General features: G+C 43.4%; 1 protein-coding gene across 3 annotated transcripts in view; it reads right to left on the reverse strand.

Moving 5' to 3' along the window:
• Positions 1-23,690, reverse strand: part of NOS1AP (nitric oxide synthase 1 adaptor protein) — a gene marked incomplete at both ends in the record, with an annotated part of 288,950 nt that overhangs the window by 205,181 nt on the left and 60,079 nt on the right. For all 3 annotated transcript variants that reach the window (XM_082653376.1, XM_082653374.1, XM_082653375.1), the window contains one exon: positions 2,530-2,601. In XM_082653376.1, the coding sequence (XP_082509502.1) occupies positions 2,530-2,601 (72 nt within the window). The remainder of the gene's footprint in view (positions 1-2,529; positions 2,602-23,690) is intronic.

The following is a 23,690-nucleotide window of genomic DNA, read 5'->3' on the forward strand; positions in this document are numbered from 1 at the left end:
TGGACAGCCAGACCAAACAGCTTTCTGGCCACTTCATCTCTCCCTCTAATTTAATGAGCTGCACATTAAGCACCAGAAGCAGGTCACAGGGAACCGAGCTACTGGCACCTGGCCAGTTGGGCTGACAGGTGATGAGGGAAGAGGACACAGGGGCCACACTCCTGCCCCAAAGGCCTCCAGATGCCATGCATGGCCAGCCCCACCACACACCCTGACCCGCCATTGCTTCGAGGGGATGTTTTCCTGTACCTCTGTTCTTTCTACAACGTTGTATTTCTGCCACTGACTCCCTCGCTGGGGAAGCTCCATGTCCCTACCTTTTGGTTCTCCAGCTGGGATCATCACCCAAATTAGGGAGCAGCACAGTCCTGGGTAGGAATCCCAGCTCCAACTATTGACACCAATTTGATCTAGAATTAATTATTTAATGCCCCAGGCTTCCATTTCCTCATCTACAAAATTTAACAATAATACCCTCACCTCATCTAGAGTAGCTACAAATAATAACATTATTTCCATATTAAAAGGCCGCATAGCACAGGGAGATCAGCTCAGTGTTTTGTGACCGCCTGGAGGGGTGGGATAGGGAGGGTGGGAGGGAGGGAGACACAAGAGGGAAGAGATATGGGGACATATGTATATGTATAACTGATTCACTTTGTTATAAAGCAGAAACTAACACACCATTGTAAAGCAATTATACTCCAATAAAGATGTAAAAAAAAAAAAAAAAAAAGGCCTACTAGGGGGCTTCCCTGGTGGCGCAGTGGTTGAGAGTCCGCCTGCCGATGCAGGGAACGCGGGTTCGTGCCCCGGTCCGGGAAGGTCCCACGTGCCGCGGAGCGGCTGGGCCCGTGAGCCATGGCCGCTGAGCCTGCACGTCCAGAGCCTGTGCTCCGCAACGGGAGAGGCCACAACAGTGAGAGGCCCGCATACTGCCAAAAAAAAAAAAAAAAAAGAGGCCTAATAAAGCACCTATCACATAGTAAGTACTGAATAGTAGCTACTATTATTGATAACTACTATTAATATTTATTACTCTAATAATGATAGTGATATTAGCAACAGCATATGTGCTCTTAGTCAAATATGAAGAAAAGAGGGACTTTTTCTGTTGAAACACCAAGGTCACAACCATGATGAAAGCAGTAACCTATCCTCACAAGAGCAACACCCCAGATATGTTCAGCTGAGGCCTTGGTGCTTTCTACCTGAGCAGGAAGGTGAAGGAAGAGAAGAGGCCTGGGGATACTGAATGCCAGGCCTGAAGCCAAAGGCGTTTTGCATGTTCTCACGAAACCAACTGGAGAACTGCATTCAGGCCACGTGCCCACCACTTCTAGACCTCTATGACTCTCTGAGCCTCAGTTTAATCTAGAAAATGAAGGAAACGTGACCCCTACTTCGCAGCTTATTATGAACATTAAATGAACTCATGTGAAAGTGACTCATTTCTATGTCTATGAAAAACAGTATTGCTGTATTTAATAGTAGTTTCGACAAATTCAACTTAACAATAAAAAATGCTGAAGGACTGGGAGGGCCAAAGCAGTGAAAATATTATCTTAGTAGGCTGATGAACTGCTGAGAGAAACAGAAGCAAACACCCTAATTTTCTTCCCAAAATTGCTGTCATTGAATTGAGGTCTCTGTTGCTCAGATGAATTGACTGAAAGTAAAACTGGCAAAAAGCAAAATGAAGCTCCCAACATCTACATGTTTTCCACTGAGGTGAGTAGATTCTTCTAGAAGACAAAGAGCCCAAACCAGGCTGCATTCAGGATGACCAATCCAGCCACCTCCGACTCTGATTCTCTCCAAAAAGTCATGACAATTTGCTTGACCAATCCCAACCCTACCTTCGAAACGCACAAATCTAATTTCCTCTGTTTCATGACAGAGCACATGGGCAAATTCCTTCACAGTGATCAGAAGACAACTTAATTTTTATTCCATCTCTACTCCGTGTACCACAGACTCCGAAAGCAACAGGTCGGAAAGTTGATCAAATTCTACTCTAGAGTACCGGAAATGGCAGAAGAGAACCCACACACGTGTCCAGCGCCTAAAGCAAACCAACCAAGGGAATTCTGTTGAAATCCCACATTTGTTCTTAAAAATTTAAGTAGATCCTCTTTATGTACCACAGAAAAGCTTCACTTTTTAAATGCTTTGAGCCAATTATCAGCTAATTACTAATACTGAAACTTTTCACTAAAATCTTTGAATAAAAAAGATACTTCACCAGTCTCTCATTCCCTGGCAGAACCCACACAACCTCAAGGGTAAGGTGTCTCAGTTTGAGAAGCAGCAGGTCACAAGAGAGGGAGGGTGGTAGCCCTCCAGCCATCATATATCCATTTTACCTTGGTCTTTAATCGAGATCAACCACCTAACTCAGAACAGCTCCCCTGGATCTTACAGGGGTCTTGCAAAGAGTGCAGCCATCCATTTTGGTACCTCCAGTACTTTCTAAAAGGGCGGACGCCTGAGTTCCAGCTCCACACAGCCCCACCTCCAGCCACTCACCCGGATCCGACGCATGGCAGCCACAATCTCCACTCTGCTGTTGGGCCTCGGCACGTCCAGGCTTCCGACATACTGTGGGGAAAGAAGCAAACGCTCACTGAGAAGAGGGATGGCAGATGTCCCTAAGGACAGAATGTTAGGGCTGGAAGGACCTTTGGAAGTCATCAAGTTCATCTTCCCATTTTACAAATGAGGAAATTAAGAGCCAAAAGGATGTCTTGAGACTATTTCTAACTTTATAAAAAGCAAAACAAGAAACTGCTTCCTTTTCATCTCGTTCTTAATCAGAGATGCAGCCAAGGGCTGTGTTTAAACAAGCAGCCTTCTGAAACAGGAAGAGCTGGGTATGAAGAATCTCCCACCACTATCTTTGGGGCAGGCTACTTTACCTTTGTCTCAATTTCCTCATCTGTAAAATGGGATTTCAGTAAAGATAAAATGAGCTAAGGTATAAATCTCTTACACAGATCTGGTCTGCATGCATTAAAGCCATCCAAAAGAATAAGAAAGACGAATATCTACTTTTTTTAATTAATGGAACTTCATTGAGTTAGCCCTGGATGTTATAGAGACCTCACACATTTGAGTAATTTCCTAAATGGAGAAAAAGAATGGACTAGTTATGTATTACAAAATTTAACTTGATTAAACTTTTAAGTTAATTTTAAAACCAAACGACATACAGGTTGTCTAATATAATTTCTTGCTGTACACGATTCAAATAATGCAGATATACGCAGAACAAAAGAATAAAGTCCCCCACTGTCAACAGTCTGATGTACATCTTTTTGTATATTAACGGACATATATATATATATTCATAGACACCCAGAGGAACTTCTTTTATGTAAAAAGATTCATACTACTCACATTGATTTTTTAACTTTAAATATAACTTGGACATCTTGCCCCACCAATGCATACAGGTCTATCACATGTAATGTGATAGATGACTGATGGACGCTTACCCTAGGGCACTATTACAAAATTGCTTCCACAAACCTCCTTATCTACACACCTTTGAGCTCATCCAAGTGGCCCTTCAGGCTGGATTCCTACAAGTGGGATTGCTGGATCAAAATTATAGATTATTTCTAGATATCATTACTTAGCAGGATGAAACAAGAAAAGAGGACAACCCAACATTTATTAAGCACTGACCCACTGGAATTTGTCTTTCCTTTTTACACACACATATAAAATAGCCCAGAGGATATCCTAGAAATTAACAGCTCCAGGATAATTTAAATGTCTACGCAACCAAAGACTGCATTAATAAAAGATAAGAGCAGGACAGCCATTTCCACAGAAAACATATTTCCTGTGGTTACGGGAATAAAAGGTTCTTCCTAAAATTTGGAGTCAAGGCTGGCCCCAGTGAGGAGGGTTTCAAAAACTAAATACTGGGAAAGGATTTCCCCTAGTACTGATCCCCGGTTTGTGCTAACACACTGAAGATCAAGATTCCCAGCAGCCTGTACGAAGTCTGGGCCCCAGATGGACAGCCTGACCACAGCAGGTACACAAAGCCCCCTGGATCTAAGGATCTAAGCATGCTGTCAGCTTTAACCATGGCTGGCGTTTCTGCCCTCTGAGCTCTGCTGGGGCCCCACCGTTTGTCAGCATGTCAGTGACCCACATAGCCAGGAATGACGTGAGGCCGGGTTTGTGACTGCCCAACTTCAAAGCACCCCGCCCCCCATCGGGGGCAGTTTCCGTGCCCCCTCTCCTGAGCGCTGCACGCCTGATGGCTCCTGCCCTGAACTCTGAGCAGTCAGGGCTGACTTGGCAACCAGACCTTCAGGGCTTGTGTTCCCTCTGGCATCACATGAGAGCCTGGATCTCAAGACCGAGCAAGGTCACCCATTACAGGTAAACCTGAAGGACTGAACGGTCCTCCCACGCTGATCCCTGCAAAACCCCAGGAAAGGGCCTGCTACCCAGTGAGGTCCACAACTGGGCCTGAATGCAGATGCCCAGATGGGTCCCATCCCCATCCCTTCTCAAGAAGGGGCACCGCTGGACTGAGAATCCCAAAGCATTCGGGGTACAGTGAGGATGGAAGCAACACAGACAGAATGGAGAGGCAGCTTTCTAGCTCTGGACAAGGTTTCCTAACAGGGGAGTAGCATCCTGCATGTGAGGTGAGGACACCCAACATCTTCATGCTATAAGTGCCTCCTTGACGTCATCAGCCAACCTGGTACATGTGCGCGCATACACCACACACCTTCACACACACACATCAGTGCACACATGTTCACACATCTCATGTGCCACGTGCATACACATGACTGATCACCTCTCACACACACACACACCCCACACACAAAGCATGCACACGGTCATCCCACACTCACTAACACATCCCACTTGTATTCACACCACACACTCACTCATCCTCCTTCCCAATCATGTGAAGAAAATCACAAATCTGCCTTTCTGAGGAGAGTCTGGAGCAGATAACCCATCCTTACCATAGCTGCACCTTACGGTTATTCGAGGAGATTAAAAGGAAACACGAAGTAGAGATCAAAAGCCAAATAGCCACATTAACCATGAACCAAAAAACAGTGACAATTTCAGGGAAGCGGGGGAGGGGTCAGAAATCCCACTCCTCAGGGCAAAACCAGAGAGGACGATAAGCGATTACTGCCGTTATGTACGTGTATAACAAAAAAACCCAAAAAAGTATCTCGATACCTAAACATTACCACCTCCACAACTAGCTTCAGTCCACTCTGAGGCTCCATTCTGGGCACAGTGTAAGACACAGTCGTAGACCAGACCCACCTGAAAGGTGGTTCATACAACCACTCAAGTTTAAAAATATCAGGGCCTGCTTCCTTTTCATTACCACCTAGAAAGAAAAAAAAAAAAAAAACTAGAAGGAAGATGCAAATTGTACTAAGTAACCAACATATGAGATTTATCCAAGTCAGTTTTTTTTTTTGGTTGCATTGGGTCTTCATTGCCGCACATGGGCTTTCTCTAGTTGCAGCAAGCAGGGGCTACTCTTCATCGCGGTGCACGGGCTTCTCATTGCGGTGGCTTCTCTTTGTTGAAGAGCACGGGCTCTAGGCGCACGGGCTTCAGTAGTTGTGGCTCATGGGCTCTAGAGCACAGGCTCAGTAGTTGTGGCGCACAGGCTTAGTTGAGCTCTGCGGCATGTGGGATCTTCCCGGACCTAGATTCGAACCCATGTCCCCTGCATTGGCAGGCAGATTCTTAATCATTGTGCCATCAGGGAAGCCCTATCCAAGTCAATTTTATCTGTGGCTTCCTCTTCCAATGGAAGAGGAAGGCACGTGAGTGCCTTCACATGCAGGATGCCACTCACAGAATAAGCAAGAGTTAAGGGCAAATAAGGTTAACCAACGGACTTCAGATATTCTTTGTTAAGTTCCCAGAAAACCTCACCCTTGGTGCTAGGTTAATACCTCGTGAAGTTTTTTGTTGTTGTTGGTTGGTTTTTTGTGGGGTTTTTTTCCCCATTTTCTTGGTTCCACCCTATTTTCTGGAGATGAACTTCTGAAGACAGTGATAAACTCAACTGTAGTGTTTCCTGGCACATGAATCACACTAAAAGCAGCAAGACATAACAGCTTAACACAGTCACAAATATCATCACCACCCATCGACTTGCTAGACTTTCTGCCCTCGCCCTTGTCGAGGAACTCCCTTTATTCACAAGGTTTCTGTCAAGTGTTTCCAGAGACCAGGAAAAAGCTTACGTATGAATCAAAAATAAATGCATCAGATGATTCTGCTTGTGATTATGTTGGAGAAACTGGTATCCTCAGACTAGGCCTCCAACAAACTCTGGACAAGATACAAAGAAATAACTGCATAGAATGTACGAAGAGTGAACTATGGATACGTGTAAACTGTAGACATTCGTTAATCATAATTTATCAATATTGGCTCATCGATGGTAACAAGTGCACCACACTAATGCAAGATGTTAATAATGGGAAACTGGGGGCGGGGGGGCCGGGGTGAGCGGGTATATGGGAACTCTGTCCTCACTACCCAATTTTTCTGTAACCGTAAAACCAGTCTAAAAGAATTAAGTCTGTTCATTGAAATAATAAAAGTAACTTTGAAGGCACTGGAGAGAGACCAAAAACAGGCAGAGACCGGCAAGGAATCAACCCTTAAAAGGAGGGAACCACACTAGGTGAGACCTGGTTTGTGCAGTTTTGCCCAAGAGCACAGTCCCCCAAGTGCTGCCTTGGCTGCCTGGAGCTCAGGCCAAAAGACTCACTCAGACGGCCTGGGCAGTTGGTCACTAGAGCCTGAAAGTGAGCAGAAACTTCTGACAGAAAAGGAGCCCCTATCGTGCATAAATCCCACTCAGGTCCTGGATGACCCCACCAACTGCACATGTGCAAAGGAGGCTCCAGAGAGTCCAGCAGAAGGTGGCAGCTGCTCACCTCAGCACAGGCAGGTTTAAGATTTAAGACCAGCCACAGTAACTGTCCTGAAGAACAAAAATCTACACTCTTCAGAAGAAGACAGCAGAATCTTCTGTCATGGGCTATAAAAACCCCACTGACTGGCCAATACAGGCAAGGCCATGGGGAAAGACCACAGTGCCACATTCTCCTGGGGTAAAAGGACAAGGCCCCCATAAATGGGCACAATGTAAAGGTCCCTGGATCTCTGCGTTCCCATCTTGCATCTCTCTGAACCACTCAGCGCTACAGCCTCAGCCCAGAGCACATCCATGCGAGGTTCAGGAGGATACCCGTCCTGTTACAGAGATTGACAGTGAGGCCTAAAGCAGTTGGCAGGTGGCAGGGAAGGGGCTTGTCCTCCCCCCAGCTCCTGGATCCCAGTCCAGGACCCTCCCCACTGCCTGCATTCTTATTAACTCTCTCCCTTCGGGTCCCAAACCTGGCCTGGTTTTTATTCCATCACCCTGCCTACCTTCTCATATCCTTCAGGTCTCCTGGCCACACTGAGTTCTCCCTCCAAAAATACACAGAAGCAGTAGAAAATCTGATACGCTGCTTGTATCTAGAAATCACCAGCTGTGATGGGCCCATCTGAGTTAGTCCCTTAACCAATCCTCTGTCCTGATACCTGCTAAAAACTTGGAACCATAGGTGCAGACAGTTTCCCAAAAGGAACCTTAGGAATCATGTCCAAGGTTATGTCACAGAAGAAAGATTAAGTAAGAACATATGAAAAGCATTTAGCACAGCTGGGTATCCTGCCAGGGCTTAATAAATATTCACCACTATGACTCCATCTAAAGTTACTCTTTTTCACATGCTGTATCCTTCCCAGCATTTAACATGGTCTGCACTTAGGGGTTTGCCTCATTTACATGGTCGCTATCTGCCTTGCCCAGTAGAATGGAAGCTCCTTGAAGGCTGAGGCCTTGCCCTCATATTCCCGCATTCCCAGCCCTTAGAACAGGGCCTGGCAGAGTAAGACTCAAGTATCTGCTGAATGAGTGCGGGGTAACTGCAGCCCGCAGAAGTGACCTGCCCAAGGACACAGTTCATGGCAGAACTGGCATAGAAAAGCCCGTTCTCCCCACTCCAGGCCAGCGTGACTGCTCCAACAGGAAAGTTCCTCCTTGCCTGCAGAAACTGCTCTCGGGGCACAGCTGAGCGTCCTGCTGAGCAGGATTATGAATGTGACCTGGGTGAAAGTTCTCGCCTCATTTAGCATCGAACAAAGCAGCATTAACTGCAGCAGCAGCGGTGGCCCCAGATTCCAGGGCACGCGCTCAGCCAATGACCTTCTACTAAATGCTCTGGGGGAGGGAACCAAAAAGAGAAAAGTTGCCTCAGGGTGCCCCACACCCCACTTCTGCAGCCTGCTCTGTTCTCCAGGTGCTGAGGTTTGCAGGAGGGGGAGTGGGGACTTAGAAGTACCCATATGGACATTTACCAGTGTTCTTAGCACCGCCTGCAACAAGACAGAAGCCTCAGTGCAGGTTCCCCTCTCCCCACTCCTCCCCCTAACCGTCCCCAACACCCACACACCAGAAAAGCTTCCAAAATGCTTGAAATGCAGCTGCACACCATGTCTTTATTTATTTGTAGTCTAAGAGGAATGAAGCACTTATATTTCTTCCTCTCTCTCCCAGCCCATGTGAAAAAGAAAGTACTATTTGAAGGCCATCTGATGCGACTGTGTCACCATTGATCAGGGGCTCAGCAGGGGGGGCGATGAATGTGCCGGAGATCACAGAAGAATCCTTCCTGCTCTTCAACATTAAGGGGCTGGGTGCAAAATAAATAATTGTGGTGACTTGTCTTTATGCTAATGCCTTGCAATTCCCTAAAAGGCACAGAGGGTAAGACTGAACCATGCAACGTGCCCATGGAGAGGCTGCCTCTTTGGGTTCTTTTAGTCTCCATTAGCAAAAGCTTACGTGGGTTGGCTTCATCATTTTTCTCTATTATGAGGACTCTGAATGATAGAGCAAAGAGGAGAGAAAAAAGCAGCAAGACAGAAACCTGTTCTAGTCTTTCAACTATTAGCTCTTGAATGAAAGCCTCAGCTTCACCATTAAGATCTCTCGCTTACACAACAGATGCAGGCGTGGGGCAGGGCTAGGGCTGCATCCTGGTCAGAGAGTGCTTTCTGCTGTTGCTTGTATTTTTTTTTTTTTTTACATCTTTATTGGTGTATGATTGCTTTACAACGGTGTGTTACTTTCTGCTTCAGAACAAAGTGAATCAGTTATACATACACATATGTTCCCATATCTCTTCCCTCTTGCATCTCCCTCCCTCCCACCCTCCCTATCCCATCCCTCTAGGTGGTCACAAAGCACCGAGCTGATCTCCCTGTGCTATGCGGCTGCTTCCCACTAGCTAGCTATTTTACGTTTGGTAGTGTATATATGTCCATGCCACTCTCTCACTTTGTCACAGCTTACCCTTCCCCCTCCCCGTATCCTCAAGTCCATTCTCTGGTAGGTCTGTGTCTTTATTCCCGTATTACCCCTAGGTTCTTCATGACATTTTTGGTTTTTTCTTAGATTCCATATATATGTGTTAGCATACAGTATTTGTCTTTCTCTTTCTGACTTACTTCACTCTGTATGACAGACTCTAGGTCCATCCACCTCATTACAAATAACTCAATTTCACTTCTTTTTATGGATGAGTAATATTCCATTGTATATATGTGCCACATCTTCTTTATCCATTCATCCAATGATGGGCACTTAGGTTGTTTCCATCTCCGGGCTATTGTAAATAGAGCTGCAGTGAACATTTTGGTACATGACTTTTTTGAATTCTGGTTTTCTCAGGGATTGCTGGGTAGTGGGATTGCTGTAGTGGGATTGCTGGGTCATATGGTAGTTCTAGTTGTAGTTTTTTAAGGAACCTCCATACTGTTCTCCATAGTGGCTGTACCAATTCACATTCCCACCAGCAGTGCAAGACTGTTCCCTTTTCTCCACACTCTCTCCAGCATTTATTGTTTCTACATTTTTTGATGATGGCCATTCTGACTGGTGTGAGATGATATCTCATTGTAGTTTTGATTTGCATTTCTCTAATGATTAGTGATGTTGAGCATTCTTTCATGTGTTTGTTGGCAATCTGTATATCTTCTCTGGAGAAATGTCTATTTAGGTCTTCTGCCCATTTTTGCATTGGGTTGTTTGTTTTTTTGTTATTGAGCTGCATGAGCTGCTTGTAAATTTTGGAGATTAATCCTTTGTCAGTTGCTTCATTTGCAAATATTTTATCCCATCATGAGGGCTGTCTTTTCGTCTTGTTTATGGTTTCCTTTGCTGTGCAAAAGCTTTGAAGTTTCATTAGGTCCCATTTGTTTATTTTTGTTTTTATTTCCATTTCTCTAGGAGGTGGGTCAAAAAGGATCTTGCTGTGATTTATGTCATAGAGTGTTCTGCCTATGTTTTCCTCTAAGAGTTTGATCGTTTCTGGCATTACATTTAGGTCTTTAATCCATTTTGAGCTTATTTTTGTGTATGGTGTTAGAGAGTGTTCTAATCTCATACTTTTACATGTACCTGTCCAGTTTTCCCAGCACCACTTATTGAAGAGGCTGTCCTTTCTCCACTGTACATTCCTGCCTCCTTTATCAAAGATAAGGTGACCAATGTGTGTGGGTTTATCTCCGGGCTTTCTATCCTGTTCCACTGATCTATATTTCTATTTTTCTGCCAGTACCATACTGTCTTGATTACTGTAGCTTTGTAGTATACTCTGAAGTCAGGGAGCCTGATTCCTCCAGCTCCATTTTTGTTCTCAAGACTGCTTTGGTTATTCGGGGTCTTTTGTGTTTCCATACAAATTGTGAAAGTTTTTGTTCTAGTTCTGTGAAAAATGCCAGTGGTAGTTTGATAGGGATTGCATTGAATCTGTAGATTGCTTTGAGTAGTAGAGTCATTTTCACAGTGTTGATTCTTCCAATCCAAGAACATGGTATATCTCTCCATCTATTTGTATCATCTTTAATTTCTTTCATCAGTGTCTTATAGTTTTCTGCATACAGGTCTTTTGTCTCCTTAGGTAGGTTTATTCCTAGATATTTTATTCTTTTTGTTGCAATGGTAAATGGGAGTGTTTTCTTAATTTCACTTTCAGATTTTTCATCATTACTGTATAGGAATGCCAGAGATTTATTTGTGTTAATTTTGTATCCTGCTACTTTACCAAACTCATTGATTAGCTCTAGTAGTTTTCTGGCAGCATCTTTAGGATTCTCTATGTATAGTATCATGTCATCTGCAAACAGGGACAGCTTTACTTCTTCTTTTCCGATTTGGATTCCTTTTATTTCCTTTTCTTCTCTGACTGCTGTGGCTAAAACTTCCAAAACTATGTTGAATAAGAGTGGTGAGAGTGAGCAACCTTGTCTTGTTCCTGATCTTAGAGGAAATGGTTTCAGTTTTTCACCATTGAGGATGATGTTGGCTGTGGGTTTGTCATATATGGCCTTTATTATGTTGAGGAAAGTTCCCTCTATGCCTACTTTCTGCAGGGTTTTTTATCATAAATGGGTGTTGAATTTTGTCGAAAGCTTTCTCTGCATCTATTGAGATGATCATATGGTTTTTCTCTTTCAATTTGTTAATATGGTGTATCAGGTTGATTGATTTGCATATATTGAAGAATCCTTGCATTCCTGGAATAAACCCCACTTGATCATGGTGTATGATGATCCTTTTAATGTGCTGTCGGATTCTGTTTGCTAGTATTTTGTTGAGGATTTTTGCATCTATGTTCATCAGTGATATTGGCCTGTATTTTTCTTTCTTTGTGACATCCTTGTCTGGTTTTGGTATCTGGGTGATGGTGGCCTCATAGAGTGAGTTTGGGAGTGCTTCTCCCTCTGCCATATTTTGGAAGAGTTTGAGAAGGATAGGTGTTAGCTCTTCTCTAAATGTTTGATAGAATTCGCCTGTGAAGCCATCTGGTCATAATGATCAGATCAGAAATAAATGAAAAAGAAATGAAGGAAATGATAGCAAAGATCAATAAAACTAAAAGCTGGTTCTTTGAGAAGATAAACAAAATTGATAAACCATTAGCCAGACTCATCAAGAAAAAAAGGGAGAAAACTCAAATCAATAGAATTAGAAATGAAAAAGGAGAAGTAACAACTGACACTGCAGAAATACAAAAGATCATGAGAGATTACTACAAGCAACTCTATGCCAATAAAATAGACAATCTGGAAGAAATGGACAAATTCTTAGAAATGCACAACCTGCCAAGACTGAATTGGGAAGAAATAGAAAATATGAACAGACCAATCACAAGCACTGAAATTGAAACTGTGATTAAAAATCTTCCAACAAACAGGAAGTGCTTTCCATCCCTTCCACTTGGGATGCTTACTTAGACCGCTGGTATTTCTCCTATGGGGGAAAAAAATAAAAAAGGAAAAGGGGGAAGCCCAGGGCATAGTGAGAGGCAAAGAGAAACACTGACATTCCATGATAATGAAATCACCTGTGGAACAACCAAGTAAGCCAGGAATGGAGAGATGAACAAAGAACATGAGAAAATCATAAGGAAGTCAGACCCAATAGCTTAAGTGGCCTTAAAGGTCATGTGATCGAACCCTTCATTTTACAGAAGGGAAAACTGAGGCTCAAAGAGAAGAATATAGTTTGTGAGTGGCGGAATCAGAACAAATGTGGGTCTCCCTACCCTTCACTGAAACACTCATACTTCAGTAGGAAATAAACCTTCAGGATGAACACAAGCCAGTGTGCCACAATAAGGCCTGGTTCACTACATTAAACTCATATTGAGCTGGACAAGTAAGCCTGTGTACAAACACCAGAATGATCATGAGGTCAAAAACAAACCAATGAAAAATTTTAGGGCATGAAGATTTTCAGAAAAAGGAAAAGGGATCACCATTTGATTCATTGAATGACATTGGGAATGGAACTGAAGATGTTTATTATGAAAATGGAGCAAGGACACTGAAGGTGGAAAAAATAATCCCACTATTGGAAAGGACAAGGGAACTGAAGAAACACAGAGATGAGGAGACCCCAGGATGATGCTAGAGCGGGACTTCCCAGTACCAACACTCTGTACCTGCTAGATTCTAAGTATTTAAACTCTCCAAGCCTGTTTCATCCATAGAATATAGCTAGTATCTGTACCGCCTATAAGTCAAAGTTGTCATAAGAATCAAAATTAGATAATGCAGACAAAAGTATTCTAGTTTTTAAAATATCATACAACCATAAAGAGATGATATTCTTTATATCATTATGCTCTTCCTTTGTGGGCCAAAAAGACCCTGAAGATGCAGAACTTGTAGCTCTACAATAATCCTGTCTTGGATTCTCACAGACTAATGACTCTGCACAAAACAAGGTGATTCAAAATGCCACAGAGTTAATGGGAGGCTGGAATCTAGAATTCAACCCCAACAGGCTCAAACAGAAGGGAAGGGATGAACAGCATGAGCAGGGAGTGTCACCAGTGACCAAGCTACACAGACACTGACAGACTCCCAAGGACCACCCCCAGTAGGGAGTGGCTAACTATGACACTGCTCACAGAACCTCACAGAATAGGCTCAGCTGGAGGTACATACCTTGCCATGTTTCCCTCCAGATGAACAGGCTGTGACCAGGAAAAGAGTTGGGGATGCAGGATCTCTAGTACAGCGGTCATTTATCACTGACCAAAACCCCACAACTAGTAAAATTTCCAGATAACTGGCATGTACCCCATTTAAATACCAACCTTTTCTCTATTTTTCTCTCTTTTCTCTTTCTTGACTGGAAATTGTCCTAAAATATATTATACTCTTCCCTAATAATTGAGACTCTGAACTGGAATCCAATGTATTTCTTCAAGATTCAGAATAACCATTATACACATCACTTAATATATAACCTAATATCAGCAATGACTCCATGAGAAATGTCTCCAGATTACTACTATGTCTTTTGAGCCCTTAAGGCTGATTTTTAGGATTTTTCTAATGCTTCCTACGCTGTTAGCAGCAAGAATGATAACAATATGCCATATATGCTTCTGCTTTTAACAACTGTCCCCAAATCCTCAAGTACTAGCAAGACAAATCCAACAACATATAAAAAGGATTATACAATGACCAAGTGGAATTTTTCCCAAGAATGCAAGGTTGGTTCAATATATGAAAATTAATTAATGCACTATACCATATTAATGGAATAAGGGACAAACACCAAATGATCTTCCCAATAGACAAAAAGTGTTTGACAAAAATCCAATAACCTTTCATGATGAAAACACTCTACAAACTATCAATGGAAGGAAACTTCCTCAACCTAATAAGGAACATCTACAAAAAACCCAGGGCCAACATCATACTTGATGGTAAAAGACTGAATGCTTTTTCTCTAAGATCATGACCAAGTCAAAGATGTTCATTCTCATCACTTCTATTCAACAATGATCTAGAAGTCCTAGTCAGGGAAATTAGGCAAGAAAAGAAATAAAAGGCATCCAGACTGAAGAAAGAAGAAGCAAAACTATTTACAGATAAGATTTTCTATATAAAGATCATGTTAATACAGATACACACACACACACACAAGAAAACCCTATTAAGACCAATGAATGCGTTCAAAAATTAAGAAAACAATTCTATTCACAATAGCATATTGTAATATTCAAAAAGAGTAAAATGCTTAGGAATAAATTTAAGTATAAGATGTACAATGAAAATTATACATCATAATTGAAAGAAAGTCAAGACAGCATAAATCAATGGAAAGACTTCCCATGTTCATTGTTCAAAAGACTTAATACTGTAAAGATGGCAATACTCTCCAAATTGATCTACAAATTCAGGGCAATTTCTACTAAAACCTATAAACTGTTTTTACTACCAGCGCTTCTGATATCAAATGTGTGGGTTTTTCACACCAAGTAATTCTCCACTTCTCTACAGACACCAACGGGGTATCCTACAATTTAATTCAATCCTGACACTAACTACCCAGAGTTAGCACAGACCCCACAGTTAACAGCTCAGTCCCACAAGACTGCCCCGCCACTTCAGATGCCAACCACAAGTCTTCCATCTCGTGTACCTCTGACCAACCAGCTATAAATTACGGGTTCCTATGACCTCTCTAAGGTTTGATAATTTGCTATAACAGCTCACAGAACTCAGGGAAACACTTTACTTACTAGTACTGAATTACTATAAAGGATACAAATGAACAGCCAGATGAAGAGATGCACAGGGCAAAGTATGTGGGAAGGGGATCAGAGCTCTGGTAAGCCTCTCTGGGCACACCACCCTCCCAACACCAACCCGGAAGCTCCCCAAATCCCACTGTTTAGAAGGTTCTATTATATAGACTGGCCATTGAGGTTGGACTTAATCTCCAGCCCCTCTCACCTCCCCTGAGGTTGGGAGGTGGGGCTGAAAGTCCCAACTCTCTAATCATAAGGTTGGTTCCTCTGGCAACCAGCCCCCATCCCGAAGCTATTAAGGTCCCACCAAGAGTCACCTCATTAGCATCAACTCAGGTAAGGTTGAAAGGGACTGCTTATGAGTGACAAAGATGCTCCTCTCACCCCTAACATTCAGGAAATTCTAAGAGTTTTAGGAGTTCTGTGCCAGAAACCAGGGACCAAATATATATTATACAACAATATCACAGAATCCCATCTTCCTTCCTTGCAATAAATTGACAAGTCAATCCTAAAATTTGTGTGAAAATGCTAGGGACCCTGAATCACCAAATCAATCTTAAAAAAGAAAAACAAAGTTGTAGGACTCAGACTTCCCAATTTCAAAAATTACTACATAACTACAGTAATCAAGACAGGATGGTACTGGCATAAAGCTGGACATACAGATCAATGGAACAAAATTGAGAGTCCAGAAATAAATCCTTACATTTATAGTCAACTGATTTTTGACAAGAGTGCCATGATAATTCATTGGGGAAAAAGGTCTTTCTAACAATGGTGCTGGGACGACTGAATAGTCACATGCAAAAGAATGAAATGAGACTCCTACCACATATATGTGAAAACTCAAAATTTATCATACATCTCAATGTAAGAGCTAAAACTATGAAACTCTTAGAAGAAAACAAAGGAGTGTATCTTCATGACCTTAGATTAGATAATGGTTTCTTAGATATGACACAAACAAAAGAAAGAAAATAAATTGGACTTAAAAGCACTTGTGCTTCAAAGGATATCATCAAGAAAGTAAAAATACAACTCACAGAATGGGAAAAAAGATTTACAAATCATACCTGACAAAGGAGTTTTATCCAGAATATAACTCTCAGAACAATAAAAGACAAAAAACCCAAATGAAAAATGGGCAAAGAATATGAATAGACATTTCTCCAAAGAAGATAAACAAATGGCCAGTAAGAACTTGAAAAGATGTTCAACCACTAGTCATTAGGGAAATGCAAATCAAGACCACAATGACATACTTCTTACCTATTAGGATGTATAAAATTTAAAAAGAGAGACAATAACAAGTGTTGGCAAGGATATGGAGAAATTGCAGTAGGAAATAGTGCAGCCACTTTGGAAAAGTTTGGCAGTTCCTCAAAAAGTTAAACAGAGTTAATATATCAGCCAGCAATTCCACTGCTAGGTTTATACACAAGAAAAATGAAGACATATGGCTGGGACTTCCCTGGCAGTCCAGTGGTTAAGACTCCACACTTCCACTGCAGGGGGCACAGGTTCGATCCCTGGTCAGGGAACTAAGATCCCACAGGCCACATGGCATGGCCAAAAAATAACTAAAAATAAAAAAGGAAGATATATGGCTGTGTAACAATTTATGCATGAACGTTTGTAGCAGCACTATGTACAATAGCCAAAAAATGGAAGCAACACAAATGTACATCAATGGATATGCACAGATTAAAAAAATGTGGCATATCCATACAATATCTTTTGGCAATAAAAAGGAATGAAGTACTGATACATGCTACAGTGTGGATGAACCTTGGAAACATCACTTTAACTAAAAGAAGCTAGTCACAGAAAGCTACATATTATATTATTCCACTTATAGGAAGTGTCCAGAGTAGGCAAATCCACAGAAACAGGAAGTGAATTAGTGGTTGCCAGGGACTGGGTAAATGACTGCTAATGGTATATGTTTTCCTTTGGAGATGAAGAACATGTTCTGCTGCTAGATACCGTTCACACAACTATGTGAATATACTAAAAATCACTGAATTGTACATGCTTTATTAGGGTGAATTTTATGGCATGTGAATTATATCTCAATAAATCTGTTATTAAAAAACAATGCAAGGGGGACTTCCCTGGTGATGCAGTGGTTAAGAATCCGCCTACCAATGCAGAGGACACAGGCTCGATCCATGGTCCGGGAGGATCCCACATGTTGTGGAGCAACTAAGCCCGCGCACCACAACTACTGAGCCCACACGCCGCCAACTACTGAGGCTCGCACGCTCTAGGGCCCGTGTGCCACAACGACTGAGCCCACGTGCTACAACTACTGAATCCCACACACGTAGAGCCCGTGCTCCGCAGAGAAGCCACCACAATGAGAAGTCCGCGCACCACAACAAAGAGTAGCCCCCGCTCACCACAACTAGAGAAAGCCCACACACAACAAAGACCCAACATAGCCAAAAATAAATAAAATTTTTTAAAAAATGCAGTAACTCTCCCCCTTTTGGTCTGCTGTGGAAACAAAGTACAAGTGCAGCCAAATTAGGTTCTCCTTCAACACAAGGCTATGAGATTCACCATCCATTTTGGCTGCTCAAATCTCTCTTCTGTGCCTTTCTGCACTGCTGCCTGTCATCAAGATACTTGAGTTCACCAAATAAATAATCCCTGGGGGGAAAATGAGCTATAACTGTACTGAAACTTATTTCTAGTTCTAGAGGATACATTTCCCTTTCCCAAAGAACATGAATTTTTTCTGTCTCATAAGAGTTCAGCAATCCCATTTCATATTCCTACTCTCCAGTGCAGTAAAACTGAACAGACGCTCACAAGGTAGATTACTTCTGTATCATGCTGAAGCTTCCAGAGCAAAGAGTCCAAACACCACACCATTTCTGGGACTGCGTGGGTAAACCAGGCTCACGGAGGTGGCCCTAAAACACAAACAGTACCAAACTTCCAGGCACGAATATATATATATATATATATATATATTTTTTTTTTTTTTTTTTTTTTTTTTGCGGTACGCAGGCCTCTCACTGTTGTGGCCTCTCCCGTTGCGGAGCACAGGCTCCGGATGTGCAGGCTCAGTGGCCATGGCTTACGGGCCCAGCCGCTCCGCGGCATGTGGGATCCTCCCAGACCGGGGCACGACCCCGTGTCCCCTGCATCAGCAGGCGGACTCTCAACCACTGGGCCACCAGGGAAGCCCACGAATATATTTTTAAAGACACACCAAGTAAAAAGGTAAAATAATATATTACACATTTTCCAACTTAAAAATTCCAACATTCAAAGACTGTGACTAAAAGGAAAAAACAAAAAAGTGGTGTTACGGTGAGATTAAGGAAGTAGAATTTCAGGGTTAGAAGGGACAGTAAACACAGATCACATTGTCTGACAGCCCTCCCCCTCCACACATGCACCTGAAATTTTTCTCTCTTCTATAAATCCCTGCCATGGTGTTAACCAGCCTATGCTTAAATACCACCGCTGAAGAAGAAATTACTACCTCAGACAACAGCTTTAACTGTTGGCAAGTTCCCCCCATGGCAAGCTAAGACTGCTCTCTATAAAGATTCAGACTCTACTCTCTCCTCAAACACATAAAGATATTTCTCATCACCCTGGCACCCACGGGTTTTCTCCTCTGTACATTATAGCCCTTCTCATCTTTAGAGTTCAAAGGACACTATGGATAAGGCTTCACTATTCTCAAAAAGGTGTCCCAAGTGCTACCAGTTCTGCCAAACATTACCATGAGTGCCCTGACAGGCTAAGGCTTAAGGAGGGGACAGTTTTAAAGAGGGGAATTTTCAAAGAAACAAGTAAATGAGCAGGAGAAGGGAGACAGCAAGAGAGAAAAGCTCAAGAGGTGCTCATGAGGACCAGCTGCTGAGAGGCAAGCCCAACGGGCTGAGCTTTCACCCTGATGCCAACTAAACCCTGAGCAGCAGCAGGTTCAAGAACTCCAGATAAAGACATGAGGCAACCTACTCTTGGCTCAGCCACTCGGCTGCACTGTTTCTGATCTGTGTGTATAACAGAGAAAATAAATACCGGTTCCTTCTTCTCACATTAAGAGCTGAAAAAAATAATATGATGCACTTTGTATCTCAGAAGGGTGAAAAGATGTAGAGAGACAGACATGGTATCAAGACCAGCAGAGGCAAAGTTTGTCTCTAGTGACCTTCCACCTCTCACACGGGGGTCCCATTCCTCCTCTCTCCAGGTACCGTTTCTAGCCCTCCTCCCAGTATAGAACCAAACCTCTGGGCAATTTCTTTCCCCACCAAAACTTCCCTGTCCTGGTTCCAAGTCCCCAGTCTCCGTGCATTCCACACACAGCTAGCTAACTAGACAAACTAGGACAACACTAGCGGCAAATGTCCTAATTTACTACCCCAGGCAGATGACACACTCACACCTTAAGAGCATCTCATGGAAACCAAATATCCTCAAAGGCTATTCACTGGCCAGAGTTTCTAGCACTATCAGATCAGTAGAGTGGATATTTGAGGACAAAGATGCCTTTGAACTACAGCCTTCAAATCACAACAGAAAAGCTTCCATCTATTCTGCCAAAGGGTGAGTGGCCCTGCACAGAGAATTACATAGGCTGGGATTAAAGACTCTTAAGGGAGGTAGCAAGGTATAGGATAAAGGACCTGGGCTATGGAGTCGGGTCAGGATTGAAATCTCAGCTTCAGTTTCTTCTTCTGCAGAATGGGGCAAAGACTATCCCCCCTGACAGAGCCACTGTAAAGACTAAATGAGATAATGTATACAAAGTGCTCGACACTTACATCTTCTTTCAGCTCCCTGTCTAGGTTAGTTCTCCCTGTTACACTTGGTTTCACTTACCAGAGTTGTGAGTTTAGAATTGTTTGCTTCTTATATTAACTGTGTCTCCCTTAACCAGACTGCAATAACTAGGTAGCATGTAGTTGTCACCACTGTATCCTCAACATCTAGTACAAAGCCTGGCCCATCAAACAGACATGAACAATTAGTAGCTTTTCCTGTTGTTAAGCAAGAACCTTTAAGATGTTATCGAATTCTTTACCTACCTTCAGGTTGTCCCAGACTGTTGAGCCTGCATCTTATTACCCAACTTCCCATGACCATCCACCCAACGGTTCTCATAGCAGAGTAATTAATCATCACCACCACCACCACAAAACAGCAAATACTTTTGCAGTGATTTTTCGGATATGGTAGTCTAGGTAAACTATAGGAAGCAGGAAGTCTGAGGAATCCAAAGTCACAGCAACAAAATTCCTCTCGCCAAGAGGTGGAGGGAAAGAGGCTAAGAAAAGCCACAAGGATAATCAAAGAGAAGAGTCCTTAAGAGTAGCCAGTGCGAGGGGAGAGAAATGAGGGGTACACATGGACTGTGAAGATAGTTTCCCAGGGAGAAGAAATGATGGAAGACAGAGACATTAGCATGGGAAGGTACCCCCCAAAGTCTTTCAGTCCCAACTTTTTACTCCAATAAGGCAGGACAGTGATGTCCAATGATCAACTGTTGGCTCAAAGTCACCCAGTTAGTTACAGGGTCCAGATGAGACTATGACACAGGTGTCCTGGCTTCCAAGCCAATGATCTAAAAATAACAGTATGATAGAATCAGATGAAAAAGCTTGGCAGCCCCAATCCCAGTTCTGCCACTTTTAAGCAGGTCTGTGAATTTCAGCCAGCTGGTCAACCTCCCTGCACCTCCGCTTCTTCATCTGTGAAATGGAAACCTGCAGGGTTATCATGGGAATTAATTCAGACCATATAGGAAAAGCACGTAGTATCTCAGAGCTCTATTCCTTTCTTTATGAAAAAATTACAGAGCACTTATTTGCCAAAAATCAGGGAGGCAAGAAGAAATGAGCTTGTAAGGGGGCAAAAATGATAACAAGGAATGACCAAGCTCTGTCCTAATAGAGAACTAGATTTGGAAATAATTGTCTGAAGGACCTTGAATGAACACGAGTGCCGGGTTAGGGAAAAGGAAGTGGTCCAGGGTCGGGACAGAAGAGGTTGTGGGCAAAGGTCTTCTCTGGGACACAGAGAAATGCTTCAGAAAACAAAAGACTCTGCCACACCTGCCCTAAAAGCTTAACCTCAAACTACGCTGCTTGCATCCCATTCTGAGATGGCAACAAAGCACAGCAAAGGTTCAGATCTGTCTGACAAAAGTTTATTAAAACGTACATTTCTCCTCAAAAAAAGATTTTTGTGGAGCATCTCCTTACATACCACGGAGCTGAAGAAACTGTTTAGATGTTGCTGTGAGAGGCCCACCCCACCCTTGGAGCACCGGGAGGTTCAGAGAAGAAAACTAGGGAGGGGATGAGGCCAAAAGCCAGGATGGGATGAGAGGCACCCACTGGGGCAGAGGAAAATGCTGCGTACTGAACCAGGGCCCTCATCCACACAGGAGCCTTCTGCCAGGTGCTCACCTGTCATGAGCCACGAGGTTCCTTGGGAACAGAAGCAAGGGGGAGGATGGTAGGGGTGAATGCCAACCAGGATGACCAGCCATCTTGGTCTTCCTGGAGCTGTCTTGGTTTTAGCACTGAAAGTTCCACAACCTGGGCAAACCCCCATCCTAGCTGTTTGTAGTGTCCCCTCTCCTTCACCCTGGTTTCACTAGCAAGATGGTGAAACACTCCTGACCTACCAAGGGCACTATAGGTGCTAGCAGCCTTGCCAGCTAAGCACACGATCTCTCAAAGAAGGGCCTTCTTAATGCCTCCACTTAGGTAAAGGTATAGAAAAGGAAGAAACAGGTGCTGAGAAAGCAAGACGAGTCCCTTGGGATGTCTCCCAGGCAGGCAGGATGCCAAGTCTCAGGCCCCATCTTGCCAGAGTTATAAGGATGTCCTCTGAAAAGTGACACTCAGCCCTGCCAGCTCCTCCATGCTTCCTCTGTCGTCTTCCCAGATGGATTCAGGGGTGGGGGGCAAATGGACAAATAAAATGCTACTCAAGGGCATAACAATTATTAATAACTACATATTAATATCAATGTATGTATTTCTGTACAAATTCCAAGAACTATAAACACCCCCCACATACTCATTACCACAAAGTTTTATCATCTGGGTCCACTCTTCCTACATTTACAAAACCAAACCAAAGGGAAACCACATACCCCATCATGACCACTGCCCCACTGCACAACACAAGGATACACTAATGTCTCTGGGCTTCAGCTCTGCAAACATGAGTAAGAATACCCATTCTTCCTACCCTGTAGAGTGACTGTGAGGCTCAGAGAGAGTGATCAATGTGAACATAGCCTGGAAAAGTATGAAGCCCTACAAGAACAAGAGGTGACATTGTTACAATACAGGAGCAATGTGGCACCAGGTCCCTGCCCGCCAAGACAGGAGCAAGAGGTACAATCCCAGGGAAAAGGAGGGGCTGCGCCAGGCCAAAGCACCAGACTTTCTGGGCTGGGGACCACAGACTCCCCTGTACCTTTCTATAGCCTCACCTGCTCCCAGGATGCAGAGCCATGTGCTCCGGTTGGGGGATTGTCTTTGGACACTACCTCTCTCCTGGAGAGGAAGAGGCCGTTTCCAAGACGCCACGGCCCCACACTGCCACTGTAAAGCATCACTGGACTGTTAGTGCTGTTGGTTACCACTTAGGGACAGCTCAGAGGCAGCACGGTGAAGTAGAAAGGGTCTAAATTTCAACATTACCACATCTTGACTGTGAGGGGGTCTCAGGAGAGCTACTTACCCTCACTGAACCTCAGTATACTCATCTGTAAAGTGGAGATGATACCTAAGTGGAGGGTTTGAGGCAAAAATTAAATAACATATGTAAAGCACGTAGAATGCGCCTCACTAAGTGGAAGCTCTTCTATGAAGAGCTTAGAAATGCTCGAGACACCATGGCTCCCGATCCCTCCTTGGACTTAGTGCCCAGCTGCCCCACCAAAGTCAGCTCAGTGGTGCTGGGTATGAAGAATGCCCTCAGAGGATGCACGAGGATTTGCAGACTGGGGCTGCCGTGGGCACCACCAGTCTACTCGGTTGGTATCGGTCCTTCTTGAATGACAGAGCCTTCACCATAGGTTTTATAACTTGGTGAAATACTGCAGAAATCACGAAGCCAACATCCACGCTCTCCTCACCTAACTGAAAACACACAGCTTGGCAAAATTTTCCAACCTCCTGTGAGTCTGGCCAATGAAAGGTGAACAGAATTGATGCTCACCACCACCAAGACTGATTATTAAAATCAACTCCCCAGGAAATCCTTGCTGTCTTCCTCATTCTCAGATGAATAGAGGACACTGAGGCCCTAGAGGAAGGTAGAACAACAAGATGGAAAGAATCTGGGTCCCCAGATGACTGCATGTAATTTAGCCCCCTTCCCACACAGGACTGTGAAGTAAGAAATACTGATAAACCTTTTTTTTTTTTTTTTTAATCCCATATATATGTGTTAGCATATGGTATTTGTTTTTCTCTCTCTGACTTACTTCACTCTGTATGA

Source organism: Grampus griseus (genome assembly GCF_964374135.1).
Source record: "Grampus griseus genome assembly, chromosome: 1".
Classification (NCBI taxonomy): domain Eukaryota; kingdom Metazoa; phylum Chordata; class Mammalia; order Artiodactyla; family Delphinidae; genus Grampus; species Grampus griseus.